General features: G+C 40.3%; 1 protein-coding gene across 1 annotated transcript; it reads right to left on the bottom strand.

The window, feature by feature from the left end:
* Positions 1-1360: 1360 nt before the first annotated feature.
* On the bottom strand, positions 1361-12296 carry lrrc4bb (leucine rich repeat containing 4Bb). Its single transcript, XM_051417659.1, has 3 exons — positions 11801-12296; positions 7252-7853; positions 1361-7136 (listed from the first exon to the last, which is right to left on the bottom strand). The coding sequence occupies exons 2-3, from the start codon at positions 7492-7494 to the stop codon at positions 5139-5141; spliced, it is 2241 nt and encodes a 746-aa protein (XP_051273619.1). The 5' UTR covers positions 7495-7853; positions 11801-12296; the 3' UTR covers positions 1361-5138.
* Between the last annotated feature and the right edge of the window lie 7990 nt (positions 12297-20286).

Raw genomic sequence — 20286 nt, 5'->3', positions numbered from 1 at the left:
CTGCAAAACACAGATATTATTAATCTGCCTAAAAATTTGTCACCTCAAGGTGCTACAGAACATTTGGTTTGATATCTTTTCCATGCTTTGGGTTACAGTCTTCAGAAAATACTACAATGTAACCATAATATACTGTAGCTGTCTTTTCCGCTGCTATTTCAGTGTACAGGCCTTTAAACATTACGTCCAAGGAGTCTCATGGGGACTGAGATCTCTAGAGACCAGAGTAGAAGCCAAGTACAATTACATTCAAGAAAATTTCTTTGCATAGTGCCCCCTAAGACATTTCATATACAATCTCTCTGCCCAAACATTTTATCCAAAGATATAATTCAAATTCACTGTCATGGTTCATAGCTGATGCATTTGTTATTACATGAATCCCTTGAGGTTGTTGTTTCGTAATGTGGGTTGGACTTGTACTGCTCAGTGGACATCTGTGATAGTCTTTACAGTTTCACCTCACCTCGGGGTTCAAAGTAAGTTTAAAAATATCAAATATGGAGCGTGCAGATTAACTGAACCGAATACAACACAGTGAAGCAAAGGAATTAAGTCCAATTCTGTCAACCCTTTCAAGATAAGAACTACTGATAATGATGTATTGATGAAGCCATGTGCCTTGCACATTCTCAGCCAGTGTTAAAATAAGTTAATCCACTGCACCTGGAGATGTAAGCAATTCAACCCAAATGCACTGAGTTGCTTTTACACCTGTCTTGCATAGAAAATGTCTAACTATTCACTAAAAGGAACCAATTTGTTTGTTTTCCTTTTAACTATTTGTCAGATTTGCAAATTAACAACATGTGCTGATAATAAAAAATGGCAATGCGGGTTAATGTACAATTACGCTAATGTAACATGATGGACCATTTGATTTATTATGGCGGTCGCTATGCTGTAGTGATTACAGGGCATAATAGTGTTATGTTGAATTTGTTAGATTAATATGACTGTACTTCTACTGCCGTCCCTCTTAATCAATTTGTTATTAGGATTTCAATCAGCAAAGATTAATAGATCCGTAAAATTCATTCCTAAAAAAATCTTTAAGCCCACCTCTAGCATTATGATACAATTCTGTATTGTTCTTTAATAAAGTTAATCATTTTTTTACAGTTCAAGAAATCAGTTTTATGTCTTTACAATATCTGCTAAATATTCAACTGTCTGACAGTTCTCTTAGATTTTCAGGGACCTTTATATAACAAACTACCAGCTATTACAATGTAATTGCGCACATTCCAGGTGTAGGATGCCATTGTGTCCAACCATTACCTTAATTTGAAAGCATGTTTCCTGTCTTCTAAATAAAGTGTGAGGAAAAATGAAGTAACAAAATACAGTGTAAACACAATTATTGTTTAGAGTTTTTTTCATTTTGTTTTATAAAATTTCACGCAATAACTTATTTGAAACATCATCATGTTAAACTTGTTAACTCATTTCTCATTTAGTTAGTTGTGGTGCTCTGCAGGATGAAATTACAACAAAGAATGAAAGTGGTATATGTTTCTAAAAGCAGAATAACTTCTTACAGCAGGCGTAAAATTGAAGTCACAGAAGTAGCAAACAGTGAAATAATATACCTCTCAGTCATTGTATGACAGTCATTGAAGTGCAAGTACAGCACATGTTGATCTTGCTATAATTGAAGAAATACACTCTTCTGCCACACTGTGTACCTGGATGAACGCGTGAAAAGAATTACATTTAATGACGATACATGAAGACCCAAATTGATAATACCACATACTGAGATACAACCAACAACTGGAAAGGAAAAAAGGAAAAACAAAACAAACAAAACAAAACACAAAATGACATTTTTTTCAATTATTATTTTGTATTAAAGAGATCTACTTTTTTCTAGAGCTTAACACTGTTATCTCTCTCTTTAAAAAGCTTTCAAAACAGATTCCAGGATATTTTTATGTTGTTTTATCAAACAAAACTGCTTACCTTTAAAGGACCAAAAGGTCAGTCCATTTTCTTGTCTTGCAATTTGGTGTCTCAGATATAATAATCCATTTCATTAAGGAGTTTTGCTTCCAACAAACCAAGAAATGTCATCTGGGCTGAAGCATCCATTGTGACCAACGGATGGTGCAGAGGATATACATATGCCAGTACTCCATCTGTCACCCAACTGCATCAATCCACTCCCATATAATACAGTGAGGTACAATTGCCCAATATGCACATATTCAGATTCCAGTCTCAAGCTTGTGATCTTCATTAAAAAGGGTCATACAGTATGTTTGTTAACATTACTGCTGTAGAATGAGCCCCCTTTTAAATTGCATCAAGTTCTATATGTACAATGGCAGCCACTATACTAAGATGCAACAAAGCCCTTTTGCATTTCCTCCAAATGTTAATAATAATGATGATAACTCTGCATGTTACGGATGTTCAGAGGTATGAAAGGAACATTTCTGTGCTGATTAGGTGAGTCACCATCACGATAAAACACTGCTACAGTAGTGTTCAGGTAAGAAGATTTGTTCCATGGTTATCATGCAGGAATGTACCCTACACACAGCACACAAGGAGGTATCTAGTATGCTCTTTGAAATCTGACGGCAGAGCCACCAAATGTAGCACATCAAGGGAGCAGCCATATGTTGTGTCTTTAGCCTTCATTTATATTCTATTTGTGTCTCTCTGGGGCTACAGTTGAACCCTGCCCACAAGATCTGTCTGTGGGTACGCAACACATTTACATTTACTATGGTTTTGAATGAGATTCACGACCAAAGCCACTAACACCAAGTTGAGAAAATACATAGCTGCAATTTAGACAACCTGAGTTGTTAGATCAATCCGTTTACATGTGGCAATGTAGGTTTAACTAGACATATTTTAAAAGACGGCTTAGATGTTTAGCATTAAACAGGATAAACGTGGTGTGCATTGATGTAGAAGATGTTCCTTTCATGGATTAACCTCTGACAGTACAATCTGGGTGGGTTTTGTCTGATATAATCATTCATATTATCATCACCATTATTATTATTCCTGTTTTCCTTTTCTTCCAATAAGTGTGGCCTCGTTGCTGATAAGAAAAACCATCATCACTCACATAAAACAGCTCCTATATATATATATGCAACAAAAGAAAAAAAACATCAAAATCACATACAGAGCTGCATTACAGTCAAAATCCTTGTTGATATGATTTTGTTGATAATACTATCTCAGGTACATTTATCTGGAATAACTGGTTGCATGTCCAGTTTGTGCTCAATTGCAACAAACATTTTAGGTTCCTGCTTGATAAATATAGTCTGTTATCTAAAAAAGATAATTTATTCAGTATGTTCCTTTCCTCAAACCTTCTTCCCATTTCAAAGCCATTTCCAAGGTAGCATGAGAAAATCGCCATGGGAGAAGCATAGTCAGGGATAATTTCAGACAAAAGTGCCTTGGTAAAGAATAAGATGATCTCATTCTGTTAAAAACACTCATTTAGAAAAACCAGTAGCGTCTGTAGGAATCTCACAATCTCCTATAGATGGAGAGTGACTGAGACCTTGTCTGACATGTTAATAGAGCAGATGGCACCTATCATTAACAGAATGACTAATGGCTAAACCACAAACCATACATTCAATCCTGGTTTAGCACAGAGGCCTGCATAATGTCTCACTCTTTACTTATGTGGTTGCCATATTGACCAGCCACAACCCAATATATGATTGATTTATTTCACACGTAATGATACATGGCTAGACAACTGTACACATTATATCAAACTAACAAAAATAAAGAAATACATAGTCGAAACGCAAGAAGCGTAAATGGCATTTAACATATGAAAGTTACACTGTAAAAATGTGGATCTTACAATTGTCATACAACCAGACATTATTATTATTAATATACTGTACATTTCCATTCATTCCAATCATCCTAATATGGATGTTTAATCCCTTCTTGAATGCTGTTGCACTTAGATGTCTAATCATCTGTGTGACAGCATTTTATGGCATGATTATGGTAATCATGAGCAAGGAGGTCATATCAAATTCCTGTCTAAAAGCAAATATCTGGCTACTGATCTGATCAAATAACACATTGTCAACACTTTATTTTACCCATACAGGTCTTTGCATCGGATTACCTTTCCTTGTTTGTGGAACATCGTTTTACCATTATTTGATGCTGGCATTTAAGTATCAGAATTGTCAATTCAAATACCAAGTAGCTGGCTTTTACAAAATACATAATACACTCTCAGAACACAAAAGTTTGTAATGATTATTACTGAAGCAACAGAAAAAGTTTGTCAAACAGAGATCTGCATTTACTGTTCTACAACCTAAATGGACTTTATGTCACAAAGCCAATTCAAAGATTCACAATGAGTGTTGCAATTGAGCCCTTATGTTTCTGAGAAGTAGCCAAACTTAAAACATGTATCATAACCAACTTCCATTATCACCGCCCCTGATTATTCACAAAGAAACAAACTATACCAGCTTATACATCCACCCCAAAATATCTCTGCATCGGAGTCTGCAATGATACATATTTAAATGAAAATATATTTATATAATTTGTGGATTTTTCACAGTAGTTTGTACTGCACTGTACCTTTTTGTCCATCTATTTATGCCTACATAATTGTCACCTTGAGGGAGTCTATTGAGTCACTCGAAAGTGTGGCTTGTGTTTTGTGTGGAAGAAAAATGTCTCTTGGATTTTGTTCTGTAATGTCTCCGATCTTCAGTGTGGTGAGTGCTATGCATGTCTTTCATCTCTGCTGGCCAACAACGATTTGGGGACTGATTACTCTGAAAGGCTAGTTTTTCCCTATGAGAACACAGCTTGTAGAAACTGCAAAAAACATTTGCTTTGGCACAGATTTACATTGTAGCAATGTCCATTCCTTGATCTCCATGGCCATGATCGTTACTACAAACACAAGTGGCCCATTGTGGTAATCCTTGGCTCAGTACACTGTCACGGATAAGTCTATGTGTTTGTGTATTGCCGTGTCAGTCTATCCTCTCTCCTGGTGTAATGTCAATGCACTCTAGTGTCTAATCATTCCGCGCATAAACCCAACATCAATCCCCTCTCTGTCTCTGACTCTTGCTCACTCTCTCTCTTTACTCTCACTTTTGTTTTTAGATCTGAGTCTCTTGGACGTTTTCCTTCGAGCTCCCCTTGAAAAGAAGAGGCTCCATTTGGGGATTGTGGTTTTGGCCCATGAAACCCTTGATCGATCCATGTAAGCCCATGGTAGGCATGGGGAGAGACATCGGCAACGGTGGGGACATAGAACTGGGGTTGTTGTTGGTGCCATTGCCTGATGAGGAGAGCAAATTAGATGTAGAGATTGGGACCGTGGTACAGGAGATGGGGATATCCTGAATTTGCTGGTTCTTGTTATTGAGGATCCCTCCTGGCCCCATCCCTTCGCTGCCAATACTAAGACCCATCACGTTGTTGTTGAAATGATGTGTCTTGTAGTAATGGTTGAGAGTATCCGTACGGCCAATATTGGGAAGGTTGACTATTTCTGGATGATGTATCCTTAGGGTTCCTTCTCCACCACTGCCAGAATTCATTGTTGAACCACCTGAGATGCCACTCCCGGCCCCGGCTCCGATCTCATCTTCTACATTGACAATTTCAATGGCTCTGGCAGGGCCGTGGTGCTTGTGTAGCTGGTGCTGCTTCCGGAGCTTATAGAAGACCACCAGCATTACAGCTGCCATAAAGGTAATGGCCACAAAGCAACCAATGATGATCTTAGTTGTTTTCATTACATCATCCAGGCCTGGAATGTTAGTTACATCCATTATGGACACAGTCACTGAGTTTTCAGTAGCTCTATTGGCTCGTGGAGACAGTGAGGAAAGAGAGGAGAGAGAAGGCGGTATAGTGATGCCAGGTCGGCCCTCTAACACCCCTCTTTGAACAGTAGGATTAGGAAAATCTATGAAGGTCTCGTTAACATACTGTCTTGCTGAGTTCTCCTCATCTCCTCTTACTGTCTCTACTGTTTCAACAGTGACAGTGGTGAAATAGCTGTAGCTGTTGCTGGGGTCTGAAGCAGACACATTGAGCACGGCGGTTGCAGTGGTGTTTCCAGCGGAGTTGGTTACCATGCAAGTGTACTGCCCAGTGTCTTGCACGGTCACATTTGTGAAGTTCAGCGTTCCGTCATGAAGCACTGAGATCCTAACTCGGTATGATCCGTGGGTCATCAGAGTGCCATTTGGAGTGAACCAATTCACAGAGGTCATCGAGGTTCCAGTACGACATTTCAGCTCAGCAGCCATGCCTTCGGTGACATTGAGGTCAGTGGGTGGCTCAACAATAACTGGGGCATAGCAGGTGAAGTGACTCTGGTCTAGTTCCCCAATGTACTTTCCCTTTAGACCTGGGGGCGCATGGCAGCGAGCACAACATGTGGTGTTGCTGGGAACTGTTTCTTTCAGCCACCAGCTGAGCCACAGAACATCACAGTTGCACACCCAAGGGTTGTGGTTGAGGTGTACCCTCTCCAGCTGGTGCAGAGGTGTGAAGAGGTCATGGGGCAGAGAATGCAGGGAATTGTGGGAGAGGTTGAGCTCCTCCAAGTTTTTGAGGTCATCAAAAGCATTGCGTTCAATAACTGATACCCTGGAGTGCATTAGCCACAGCTTGCGAAGTGACACTAAGCCCTGGAAAGATCCAGGCCTGACTATTCCAAGCTGGTTTCCTGACAGCTCCAACTCCTCTAGTCGTACCAGTGGGGTGAGGTTAGGGATGTCCTTCAAGCCGCACATGCCAAGATTCAAGAAGCGTAAGTTGACTAGACCTTCAAAGGCAGCCTCTGAGATGAAATCCAGCTTCCTGAGTTCCCCTAGATCGAGACGGCGCAAAGAGGGAACACGGTGAAAGGCAAATGCCGGCAGTGTCTCGATGGGGTTGTTTCGTAGCCATAGTTCCCTTAGCTTGCTGAGGTACTCAAAGGCTTGTGACGGCACCACTGTGAGACGGTTGTCAAAAAGCTCCAGTGTGTTGAGGTTAGGAAGGCCATTGAAAGCTCCCACCTCAATTTGCCGGATGTGGTTCTTGGAGAGCTGGAGGATTTCCAAATGCCGCAGGTGCTTAAATGTGTCAGACTTGATCACCTGGTGTGGAAACAAAAACATGGAGGCATGTTGTAACAACATCAGAATTACTGCTGTCAAAATATATCAATTCAGTCTGAATGTATGGTCTCGTTGTAGATGAAGCCATATTTACCTGAATTGTGTTCTCTTGTAGATTGAGGTATCTTGTGTTCTCTGAAATACTGTCTGGGACTTGATCTAAACTCTTCCTTGTACAGATGACACGGCTCGCCTGATTGGAGCAGGTACAGAGGGTGGGACAGGGGGATGCTGCCTCTGTCAGCTGAGGTCCATGGTTGTGAAACCACAACAAAAGCTGGACCAACCAGAGGAGGGGGGAAGGGGTACAGGGGCTGGTCACCATGACAACACGCATGGCAACTGAGTCATGACCCACCCCTATTGCTATGATATTGATAAGTCACCTCCAAACAAGGTAATTTAAGTGCTTATCTTGATATTCATACTGTTTGCTCTTATTCTGTTTTTTTCTCCTTCAAGCAGTCACAGTAAAATTTGAAAGGATAAAGTGTAATGTTATGTTAAACACTTTATCATTAATAAGTTCTTATTTTACTTTGCTCATGCTTCTTTGACTTGCAAACACCTTGTTCTTTTTAACATGTCATTTTAGGTAACCCTGTATTTTTTGTTCCCATGACAATTATTAGGAATGAAATTTGGGAGGAGATTAGCTCTTGAAAGTGTTGTCTCTGTAGAGGCTGTTGCTTCTCACTGTAGGGAGAAGAGAGAAAAGGAGAGAGAGGAAGGAGGTCAAGTAAGTGCACAGTGCAGTAGCTTTAAGATATTAGCCTACCACATACGACATGCATGTATATCCAGGTCTGAATTTACATCTCAAAATATTACAATGTCCTGTATGAAAAGCTGGGTCAAGCTTTCATTTCTAAAGAGGTGGCTCTCAAATTGTGGCCTGTAGTGTCACTGGTGAGTCAGCTGCCATTTTCTTCATAGGTTGAACTTAACATCTGGGTCATGGTCTGAAATGGCCACAAAATTCTTAAACCTCAAGCTGGGTCACAAGTGCTGCACCAGACCCAGTAAGATGACAGTCGCATCATCAACTTTATGGTACTGGTATGCTCTTCTAGTCAGATAAACATTGAAAGAAGTGCAATCTCACATTTAAAAAAATGCAATTACAAATGCCGGTGGGGCTCATCTAGACCTAAGGTTAATGCAGAGATTCATGCAATCCATCATGAGGCAACAACAGTAATTTAGCAATTAAGATATGAAGAAATGATTATTGACTCCTGAAATTTTACTGCAAATTTTTACTGCAATGTGTACAATAAGCAACGCACAACCATTAAAATTGATTGACTAAAAATGACAACAAGATTGAGAACAAAGGGGGAAAAAAGGATGGTGCAAAATAGTTTTATGGCTTTTGTAAAACATAAATATGTATTTGTGTTTTTGGTGAATTGAGTGTCACACACTTATTGAAACAGAAATGGCTGTAAGCATCAGCAGACTCACTAAATTTAGAAAAGGTCGGGCTGCTTACAATGATTTGACCAAATAGAAAGTGTTCATTGTTTTCTCAAACATGTTATGCACTATGACTAGCAGTCACAAGCCTGTGTTGTCTGTTGAAAACAAATAAGATCTTTGTTACTTGTCACTTTTCTGACCACTGTGTTACATTCAACATATCGATTTTTATATGAGATCATTCTTGGTTACAGCTTCCAAATATGTTTACTCTCTAATAAATGGGTTATTTTTGAAAAGGATCCATGGCGGTCCTTAGCATCGTCTCTCCTATGCAGCGACGATGCATGCGCTCCTAGAAACACGGTTGCCGTAGCAACCTGCTCACTCACCATCTTGTGTTTTTACTGTCCAGTGCCCTATTCCACACACGCTTGATGAACATTTGCTGTTCAGAGCTGATCAGCAGCAGCTTTGTGATGTAAATCAACTCACATTTGACTTAAAACTTAATGTTTATTCCTTCCACAGCCTTTTGTGTTAAACCAGACATAAAAACAACAGTCTTTTACTCAGAAGAAGGGTTTATCTAGAGGAACATGAACTGAATGTTGAAAATCTAGTTTTGTATATGAAAATAAATGTTCACATAAGTACAGGGAAACCTGAGAAAAGCACACAGTTGAACCTTGGCCTTCAATATCACAACAGAGGGAACACATTTGCCATTAATCTTAATACATCTACAAAGTCTGAGGATTAGGTCAACATCAGTCTTTATTAAAAACATAGCTCTGAGAACTCTTAAAGCAGCTATTAAGAAAGCTCATAAGGGAGTGTATGCTAAAAATAGACTTTTTCAGATGCTCTTCACATCCCACAGACTCTCTCTCTCTCACACAAACACACACACACACACACACACACACACACAAATATATATTCACACATCCATATCCACAACCATCCTAACTGCCACAGAGAAATAACACATTACCGTTCCCTAATAAGACAATGTAGAACACAAATGCTAAACCTAAATGTTACTGTACGCAGGCCCTTTGCAGCACTCCTCATTATGGTGTTCTTTACACCGCTGTCCTTCCTTGAAGAACCTCTTTCCCATCCCATCCAGCAGGTGATTATGCATTTCAATAATTTGACTGAGTTGAATCAAAAAGGTTTGAATGCCCCTCCCAGACGTCAGAATCTGATCCAGAATGATGGTCTGATAGTTACAACGATTAGCTCAACAGAAAATGATTCATGAAAGCATCAAAACACATCATTAATATTCAGCTAATCCTTGATAATACCACTGCTCTCAAAACAGAGTTGTTTTTTTATGCAGTGTTTCATACACTGGAACTTTATTATAAAGACTGTAGGGGTGGTGCTTTGCCTTTTTTCTTTTGGATGGGGCTATCTTGAAAATATTAGCAGGTGACTGTGATTTCAACACCATTCCCTAATTTGTCCTGTCACTGCTGCAAATCTTGAAATGTACAAATAAAGAGGTAATGGAGAGGTAAATGTAAGTGAAAGACATTATGATATTTTGAGATCTGATTTATTTCTAACTTGTGTGCCCTTCATTTCATCGAAAGATGCATTCCCCATCAGACAAAAGCCTTTTGCAACCGTCAGCCACAAGTTGTGTTATGTCTTGTTTTTTTTCTCAAAATAACACAGAAGAAGGAATTGAGCTGCATTTTGTCTTTGCACTAGGTGGCAAAAGTCACTTGGGAGAGACAGTAAAAACAATCTATAGCACACAGGGTAAAATTGTATTAAGGGAGAGACCTTGAATCTGCGAGTAGGACGCCTGTTGCCTTGACCTCCCATCTTCAAGTTCTCCACCACGTTAGAGCACAAGAACAGCAGCATACACCCATGATGGTCTTTTTTTTTTTTTTTTTAGAATAGTACACCTTGACTCATCTGAGAGATCCAATTCCTTTCGCCAGTGGCCTTAAATCCTCATCCTTGTGCAAAATTTGTTTTCTTTCGGTTTATGACATGGCGTGTTGTATTTTTTCAAACCAATTTCACTCACAGGTATTTCTCTGTCTTGGTCTTAGCCGTTTTTCCATGTCAAGAGCAGATTGCAACCATGTAGATATTGATTATTCGATCAGGCCCGAGAAAGCGCTCAGTCGTGAAAAGACAAATTAGCTGCAAGCTGCTGACCAATTGCTACAAACCAATCACATCATCGTAAGCGCCTGATTGTATCAATGCCCTGCTCTCCACAACAGAGTCATTAAGGTTTATGAAGAGGCAAAAATCGTGGTGTTTTCAATAAAACACGGAGGCTCTGGGCTGTGGGATGTTTCCTCTATGCCTACACAAGGCCCAATTAGACCTCATGTATTTACAGATGGTCTACATGAACACAAAGCGACACAGGTGCAGCAGGGCCAACATCATCTGCTGTAACTATGACAACACTATATTGATTCAGGACGTGGGAATCAGGGTAGGATGGGACGCATTTCACCAGTATAGTAACAACCATCGCCTTTAGAGTGAGAAAATTGCATGTTGATGCCAAATATTTTCTCAACTTTCATCTGATGACAATTATATTCCCCCATTTATCTGACACCAACTCGTGAAAAAAGCCCACAAAAAATGCATAACTTGATTGTTTCTCCTGCAGTCGCAACCTCTAATCTGCAATCTCTCCTCATCATATAGCCTCTAGCATAATATCTCCTACAATTCAACAGAATGGCCTTATTCATCTATGCAGCTGCGCTCACTACGGCGCACCTTCTCGGGAACGCAATTGAAATTCTGAATAGGCCTAATTCTGCACATGCTGCATTACAAAATGGCTTGCATCCATTCTCTCTTCAGGGTAATGACAACATGACTGCACCCAAAAATAATCCATATAGGCTCAGTAGTTTTTTTGGGGGGGGGGAATAATATGCGAGGACATGTGAAACACACAGGCTTACATAAGGAACCATGTTATTTTTATTTACAAGGACTACCACAGCTTTATTCAACTGACATCGACGTTGACTGTATCTTTTACTGATGTCAATTATTTACTTAAATTATTATGCATCTGTGCAACCTTTGCACGTTTCATGATTCAATCGTTGTCATCTGGTGAGTGATTTCAGCATCCATGCAGATTAGGTAACAAATGCAATAATTACGCCGGCCATTTCAGCCCCTTTCTACCTGTACAACCAATATACACGTACCTTAATGTTTCGGCGGCTGCGGCGTAAGGTCGATGTTTTCTCTCCCCTCGTTCCTTTCTCCCGATCGTCAGTTTTCCAACCTCTCTATCTATCTCTCCTTTTTCTCTTCCCTAAATTGATTCGCTTGTTTCCACGGCTGTGAGCTGGCTCTTGTTCTCGTAGGCTATTCCGCAGCGCCAACGCAACGCGGGGGGCTACAGTGATGGCAGGTTAAAGATGAACAGAATCCACACACACACACACACACACACACACACAAACACACACACACACACACGGTGCACGGAGGAAAAAAAAGGATCAGATTAAGGGTCGTTGGAGAAAATGATGTTAGTATTATCACATTTAGGAACGAGGTCTAGGACGAGTGCATCCATGCGCCTTATCATCCTTGGAGAGGAACGCAGGCAGCAAACGCGACGGCGCCCGGTGGGCAGAGCATTTTGCGTCCAGCATAAGCGGCTCTTTACGCACATTCCGTATGTTTCCGTCTGAATCCCACTAAGACAGCATTAGAAGAATAGATGAAGGACCAACTACTTATGGACGTACCTGATGATTAATGGTCTATGACTGAATGTTGCATTATGGTCTGTTTGGTTAGTTTTAGTCTGCAGGTTTGGTTTCACATCACTGGTGCAACATAAGCTAAATGCATGTAATGAGTATGTAGTCATATTTATTAATATGACTCAGCAGCACTGCTTGATGAGCAGGATAAATTGAGTCAATGTGTTTCTCCTCATACTGTGAAATTCTGGTCAGTTTTCAGTGTTTATCACCACAGACACCTGTTTACTGTCTGCAGTAAGAAACATTTCTGCTCCATTGAGTCTTAAAAGAGTTTTGTAGGCCTACTAATGTCCATACCCTTAATGAATGTGCAGTGCTAGCACATGCATTTCAGTAATGGCCAGCTAAGATTAAATCTAGCAGACAAATGAGGTTTGTTTTCTGCAGTCATCGCATATGAGTATTTATTTTTCCTAAAGCAGTTTTCAGTGGTGGCTTTAAAGCTGTACGTAAAAAAGCCACCACTTTTATTATTTGCTTGGAGGGCAAACACTCTGCAGCACCTGTGAGGTTTGTACATTATAAAGCCAAAACCATCAGATATACTTCTCAACCCTGAAAATATGCATATGAAGTATTTTGTGAGCAGGTTTCAGAGTTTAGTATGCTACCACTGGACAGCAGCACGTTTTAATTAGTAAATTGAAAAGAATGTCAGCAAGTTATTAGCCAATAAAGAAAGCTTTAGCAAGTAAAGAGAAGCCAGTCTTTCTCTCTAAGTGGCCTCCCCATATTGATCTTTGTCATGTGTATGTCCACATGTGTCAAGTGCTTTAGCTCCTATCATCATTACCCCCTTCACAAGGTTGGTGGCATTTATTTCAGTTCACAATTTGTGCCGAAGAGAAGCGCCCTTTGTAGCTTTGTATCCACAACCAAAGACTAGTTTGTTGGTAAAAATAAATCTCAGTGCATCTTTGCTCTGTCTCAGCTCACACTAAAGGTCAAAGGACAGAGAAGGCCAGTTATGCTTCAGAAAGACCCCCAAGATATATACACTCTCTCTCCCCCCCTTCTCCATCTCCCTGCCTCACTCCTTCCCTCCCTCTCTGTGAATGCCGTAGTGAGCATTGTTCACGACCACTAGCTTTTGCTGAAAGCTGCACAGCAATGAGGTCTCTGTGCCTTTTGCCTCTCTCTTCCTCTCCCCTCCCCCTCCTCTGCCTCTCTCTCTCTCTCTCCCACCATCTACCGCTCTCTCTCCTTCCCTCTCTTTCTCCCTCTATTTCGCTCCCTCTATTAAATTTCCAGTCACACAGTGGTGCAGAGGATATTCCTCCTTTCCCTCTTTCTCCCTCTTCCCTCATTCCCTATCACTCATGCTGAAATCTTAGCCCACATCCAGTCTCGCAGTCCGACCCTGGCTGCCTTTCAGTGCTTTTTCTGCCACTCTCATCGTCTCCTCTCTCTGTACATCTTTTTGCCTTCCAACCCCCGCGCCATTTAAAACGATTCCACGCCGGCTGCCCATGCCAAACCCACCCTGTGCCTCTGCTCTCCTTCCTTCCCCCTCTTTCCTCTCTATGTCCTCACTGTGTCATTGCACATTGAATCTGATATCCCCCTTATGCATCTATGGTACGCTTGTGTGTGTGTGTGTGTGTGTGTGTGTGTGTGTGTGTGTGTGTGTGTGTGTGGTGTGTGTGTGTGTGCAGGCACCCTTGAGCATGTGTGTGTGTGTGTGGGAGAGATGGAGTGGAGGGAGGGAGAGGGACATGCATTTGTGCACAGTAAATGAACAAACACTCATCGCTGTATTGCTTGTGTCATCAGTACAGGAAGGCTCTTGGAGTAGAAATACAGCGGAGAGAGCTAATCCTACTATCCAGAAGACGAGTGCATGGCATTTCCAATACAACCCAAACCCCATAAACTCTTAATGCTGTGTTAGGAGCCACAGGGGAGGAGAAGGGGAGGGGAGCAGGATTTGGCAGCAACATGCTAGTGCCAAGACATATGTGGCATGCTGATAGCACTAGAGAGGTGCAGCTCACACTGTGAAGAAGCTTTGGAGGGGTGCTGATACACATCCATCACTTCCATCGTTTCAGGATACTAGCTACAGGCCTCACCACTCTGGAAGTGGGCGGTTGAGTAATTGCACACAGTTCAAAGCAAAGATTAAGAATGTGGATAATTTATGTAGCAGTAGCACTGATGTTAGATTTGGGTGAGAAGCATTAGTGATCTGTTTAATGGCCCCAAGCATCCAATTGGGATTGTGAACAAAGTGATATTTTTTGGTGGTTATTTTTAGAAATGTAACTGAAAAAAGTTGGATTGGCGCTCATTGCCATCTGTGCAAGAGAATAAGAGAGATACAAGGGAGAGTTTGGAGTTATTCATGGTGACATCCCTGTGTGTGTGTGTGTGTGTGTGTGTGTGTGTGTGTGTGTGTGTGTGTGTGTGTGTGTGTGTGTGTGTGTTAGAGGGAGAGAAAATAGAGAGAAAAATCCTAGTGTCACAGTATCTTAGCAACTGCCTCCATCTCCTTGGAGACAAGAACTGACATCATTTCCTGTGTGAGAACTCACTTTTGGTTTGTACACAGTGTGTTTGTGCGTATGAGTGTGAGGGCATGTGTGTCTGTTTGTTTGCATGTTGGCGTGTGTCCACGTTCATATGCAGATGTGAGCCTGCAGTATGTTCACCGATGCAAACAGGATGTAGTCTAGTGTTTGAGTCCAGGACTTTTCAATAGTGTCACTCTATTTGGAGTCAACAAAAGACAAAACAAACTAATTCCCTGTAATAAGAATTATACTGGCATGGATTTCAACTTAAAGATACTTTTTATGTTTCTTCTTAGTATTGTTTAAGAAAACAGGATTTTAAATTGAGCTGTTAAATCGTCATATCAAGACCAGGACTGAATTTTCAGTTACAAATGATGTTGTTTTCGAAAGCCATTTTGTCATAGCCTAAAGTCCATAAACATAGTTTGTACCTTGTATTGGAATACGTTTTGCTCATGATGTCACTAATGTCGCAGTCAAGATTCTGAATTTGCAACATAAAGTTTGTCAGTAATGGAGTATTAAGAGTCTGCTGATCATGTAGGCCTGCAGCCTCCGTGCTTCAGTGCAGAGAAAATGTCATCTTCAACTGCCATCTTGTGAGCAGTGGAGTGAAATGCAGTCAGAAATAAACTCTCAGCTGTCACTGTAATTCCATGTTACATTCAACACACTTGTTAGCTTAAATAACCGTCAAACATTTCTTTGTATCGTATTCGACAAACTTAAAACTAGTCATCCCAAATTACAATAATGTCACTATGGCTCATTAATGAGTACATGAATAATATGCTTATCTCATATCTTGTACGTAATCTTGTAATCAGTAATGTATATTTTTCAAATTGGTTCATGAGAATTAAAAAAACAAATCTATAGCCAGTCAGCAGCTTTAACCGTCAGTCACTGTGTCAAACTGCGACCGACCCCTCCCCCAGCTTTTGGTTTTCAGCAGTCCCATCTGGCCACCACTATGAGAAATTTCTGAGGTTCCACTAGTTGAGTGGATGTACTTTGAGTTAACTTAAAGAAATGCTTTGACATTTTGGGAAATTTACTTATTTGCTTTCTCGCTGAGAGCTGGATGAGAAGGTCACAGGTCCCGGTTTGTCTGGGATTGTCCTGGTTTCAAGCTGGGTGTCTCAAGTCCCCACAAATATCTGTGAAACACTAAAATGTTTCACCACAATTAAAATAATTTTTATGATATTATAGTTGTTTTCAGCACTTACATTGATGTTAATCATCTTCTGTCCCACTCATTATTACCTAACCCACTATAAAAACATAAACAAGGCACCACGCATCTGAATTCATCACTGATTTGTCTGTGTCAATCAATCGTTGTCAAATTGGTAGCTAGCCTATGAGTCATAGGGAACGCTTGCGGCTCTTTCTGACAGAACTTGCCATTAGAGGCTTACTCTTTCATAAAGTACCGGACAACAGAAACACTGCTGCACTGTGCTAAACTAAACAAAGTGTCCTCCATCACCCTGATGAAAAGATGATGCATGCCAAAGTGCATACATGTGTGCGTGCATGAACATGCAGTATACTACTTAAGGGTCCCAGGTTTGGGGGATTTGAGAATATGGTCACCCTAGACTGCCAACACTCTCGCATCTGTACGCTAAATTAGAAGCTGTCACCAGTAGAATATTAGCTTAGCTTAGCAGAAAGACCAGTAATAGGGGAAAAAAGAAAACCTTCTATCACCATGAAGTTGCCAGGCAACTCAAGAAAGTCCCTTCACCTGGCCTAGAAATAGTCTGGAACATAGCAACCCATCACACCACAATGTGTTGGTATTTTTCTCCAGTTTTATTATGAATTAAACAAACAAGATCTAATGTGTAACTGTTGAGCTTTGGTTTAACAGAGCCAGGCTAGCTCTTTGCCCCAGTTTCACTTCTTCATTCTATGCTAAGCTAACCAGCTTCTGATTTAAGCCAGAGATATACTTGCTGTTTAACTACGTGTTTGTGTTGTTAAGCAAGTCAGGCATCATGCGCCTGCAAAAACTTAGTTAAAAGTAAGTATATGTCTGGCCTTTGAGTACAGGGGTAAGAGTGATATCAATCTTCTCATCTAACTGTACAAGGAAATTAATAAGTGTATTTCCCAAAATGTCAAACTAGTCCTTAAAGAAACAAGACACTCATGAACTCTTTTGACAGACCTTATCTTGAAACAATGTGACACATGGAGACATGTAAAGTTGCGTGTGTCCAATTATCAAGAGTGCTACTCCAACACAACAGCCCCATACACTGAGATGCTTCACTGACATTCAAAAACTGCTCTCACATAGAAACAGAGATAGCTTCAAATGCATTTGAAGGTAATGATTTTGTTTTGCAGATGCATTGAGCAGGAACTACCAAAAACCCAGAGAGATTGATGACACTATTAAGTGTGGTCAATCTTGTTTTTTACCAACTACAGAAACAGAACAGATTCTATAACCTCAACCTTACACCCTAAAGAAAAAAAGAAGGCAAACTAATTACCAAAGACCAGCTTTAAGAGCAACAATATAGGAAGAACAGCTCTGCTAGGATTACAGTGAATTTACAACAGAGACCACAAAGATAACTGATGACTCCATACAGCCAGAGGGTTACAGAAAGTATATTACAGTGACCACAGCATACACAATGCATCATAATCTCACAATGTATCTCAAGACACCTAAGTATCATGACTGTAAAATGCTAAAGATGCAAAACGACGATAAAATGGCCAAGAAAGGTTTTACAGTACAGACCTTGACAAAAAATCACGGTCAATACATGAAAGAATACAGAGCTTTAACCTAGGAGATTACTATTCCAGGCTCATACGAATCAACAAAGTCAGCAAGAGAAAGATACAGACCATCATACAGATCAGCATACGATTTACAAGATATCCCAGGGGACTCAGTGTCCAACATCGTGCCGAGCTGATGATTTAACAGAATTTGTACACTTCAGCAAAGCATTTTTATTCAAGCACACAACTGCATCATTAAAGTTCCCTCAATCAAATGGAAGAGCAGAGGGAAAGTTAAGGCAGCAAAGTCGCTGCTGCAAAATACAAAGGCAGACCACCACAACACACAATGTTCACATTGTTACTGTGGCATGCAGTTGTTAGTATTTGTGTCACTGTGCCTATGTGTCCAGCCTCACAGAGTTCTGTAGCGTTTAGCACATCTTTTTAAAGATTTTGAAGAGGAATATATTTAATAATTTCGAGTCAACTCACTGTTTTTGTCGCTTTATAGTCGAGCTGTTGTTGTTCCATAACGCAGCAGCCTCTGAACCTGACAAAGAATCCAAACCTTCACATCTTTCACTTTCACTTATTAACATCCGATTTGAAATGATGCCGTTCCCATAATCTGACCAGCAGAAGTATTGCAACATTATTGTAATTTTTTAAGGAGAGGTGTAGTTACTCCTATTAGGCCTATAGTGGTCCTATATATTTAACAGTATAAAATAAATTGGAACTAAAAGTAGCTTTTTAAAATATGCAATTCAGAAATGGTTTATAATATACCAGATTTTTGGATTGTCTTCTCAATAAAAACATATTGTGTTGCGGCACTCATCTCGGCCTCATTCCATTAACCTATACTGAAAAAGGAGGCAATCTAATGGATAACAAATAAGGTTTCTGACTGTAATGTGCTCAGCATTATTATACTGTATGTTTGAGGTTCATATACTACTTAAAGCAGCTCTTTACCTCTGAGATTGTTACATAAAGTCTTTATTTCAAACACAGATGCTAAATGTACTGGTTTTAAGTTTCCATCTATCTGTTCATACTGTCAGCATCCGGACTTCCAGACTGGACTGACTGGCAGCTCAATGATAACATGATCAATGTAACTGCAGGGCCTTGGGCATTGTGCAAAGGTAAGGTGCTACAGAATGACTTCCTGACAACTTCAGTGAGAAGATGTTACTGTAAAGCAAACCTCTAGAAGAAGAAATGAGTCCAGATCACAAAGTATGAGATTACTTTATTCTACAATTCAAAAGCCCACATTCTGATATGCTTATATATTAATTCGAAACTAAACAGTGAAATTACATCCAGGGGAGCAGGAAGCATGTCTCATCAGGACAAGTATATACTGTAACATCAGAGCAGCACATGGTTGTTCGACCATCAGGAAAATGAAAAGAGAGAAATTATGCAATCACATTTATGTACATGCATCAGTAACATAGTTTACATTGAGTTAAAGAGCCATTAGATGAGGATCGTGTGAATGTTAGTTAGTTAGGGTTAAGGTTAGGGTTAGAAAGAGAAATCCTTTTTCCTAAGGTATCCCTTGTGGGGATTTCCTGGGAAAAAGTGTGTAAATGGATGGTAAATGGACCTGTACTTGTATAGCGCCTTTCTAGTCTTCCGACCACTCAAAGCACTTTTACACTACATGGCACATTCACCCCTTCACACACATTCACTCAGTGATGGCAAAGCCCATCAAACAGAAACTAACTCATTCATACACATTCACACACCAATGCATGGCACTGGGATCAATTCAGGGTTCAGTATCTTGGTCAAGGATACTTTGACATGTCGACAGCCGGGGATCAAACCAACAACCTTCCGATTAGGGGACACCCCGCTCTGCCTCTGCGCCACAGCCGCCCAGGTGTATGCTGGCCATTTTGCTGTTGTTTTTATTCTGAGAAAAATACAGTTTGTGCCCTGGTGTGTTTTAATAATTCCCAATGTTTAGACCGTGGGGGAATCTGGTGGTCAGAGTCGTTCTGCTTTTTTGTCCAATTTATGTTGTGTTGTACTCCTGTTATTTCTAATGACCCTACTTATGACCATACTATGGTTAATAAAGTGTGCCACTAGATGTGTGTGTGTGTGTGTGTGTGTGTGTGTGTGTGTGTGTGTGTGTGTGTGTGTGTGTGTCTTTGTGATTTTTAATGTTATATATGTGTTGTGGCAGTCTGGTTTTAATTGTGTTGCCTGTTTCCCCTACGTATGAGATGTCGCAGTGTTTACACTTTATGACATATACGCAGTTGTGTGTGTTGGTCGTTAGGGTCTGTTTAATGGGGTATGTGGTGTTGTTTGTATGGTTTTTAATTGTTTTATTTTGACTAAAGTAATTTGGGTCTTGTTGATGAATTGTGTTTAGTTCTGGGAGTTTACTTTTGACTAGTTAGTCTTATAGGTTTTTGTTCCTCTTGTAGGCCGAGATTATTCTATAATCATGGAGCATGTTTTTGTTTTGTATTTTTTGCGTGAAATTGTTCTTAATGTGTTTGTTTGCTGCTATGCTATATGTCGAGTAGGTGGTGATTAATGGGATGATTTTTCTTCTGTCCTCTGGTTTTATGATGAGGAAGTCCTTCCTGATTTGTCTGAGGA

Source organism: Dicentrarchus labrax, unplaced genomic scaffold (genome assembly GCF_905237075.1).
Source record: "Dicentrarchus labrax unplaced genomic scaffold, dlabrax2021, whole genome shotgun sequence".
NCBI classification, from domain to species: Eukaryota; Metazoa; Chordata; class Actinopteri; family Moronidae; genus Dicentrarchus; species Dicentrarchus labrax.
This window is presented reverse-complemented; position numbering and strand designations above follow the sequence as displayed.

Excerpts from the sequence above, each read along its gene's own strand:
- lrrc4bb (XM_051417659.1), bottom strand. The coding sequence starts at position 7,494 with ATGCGTGTTGTCATGGTGACCAGCCCCTGTACCCCTTCCCCCCTCCTC. Across the intron at positions 7,137-7,251 it reads TACAAGAGAACACAATTCAG|GTGATCAAGTCTGACACATT; the intron begins GTAAATATGGCT and ends TTTCCACACCAG.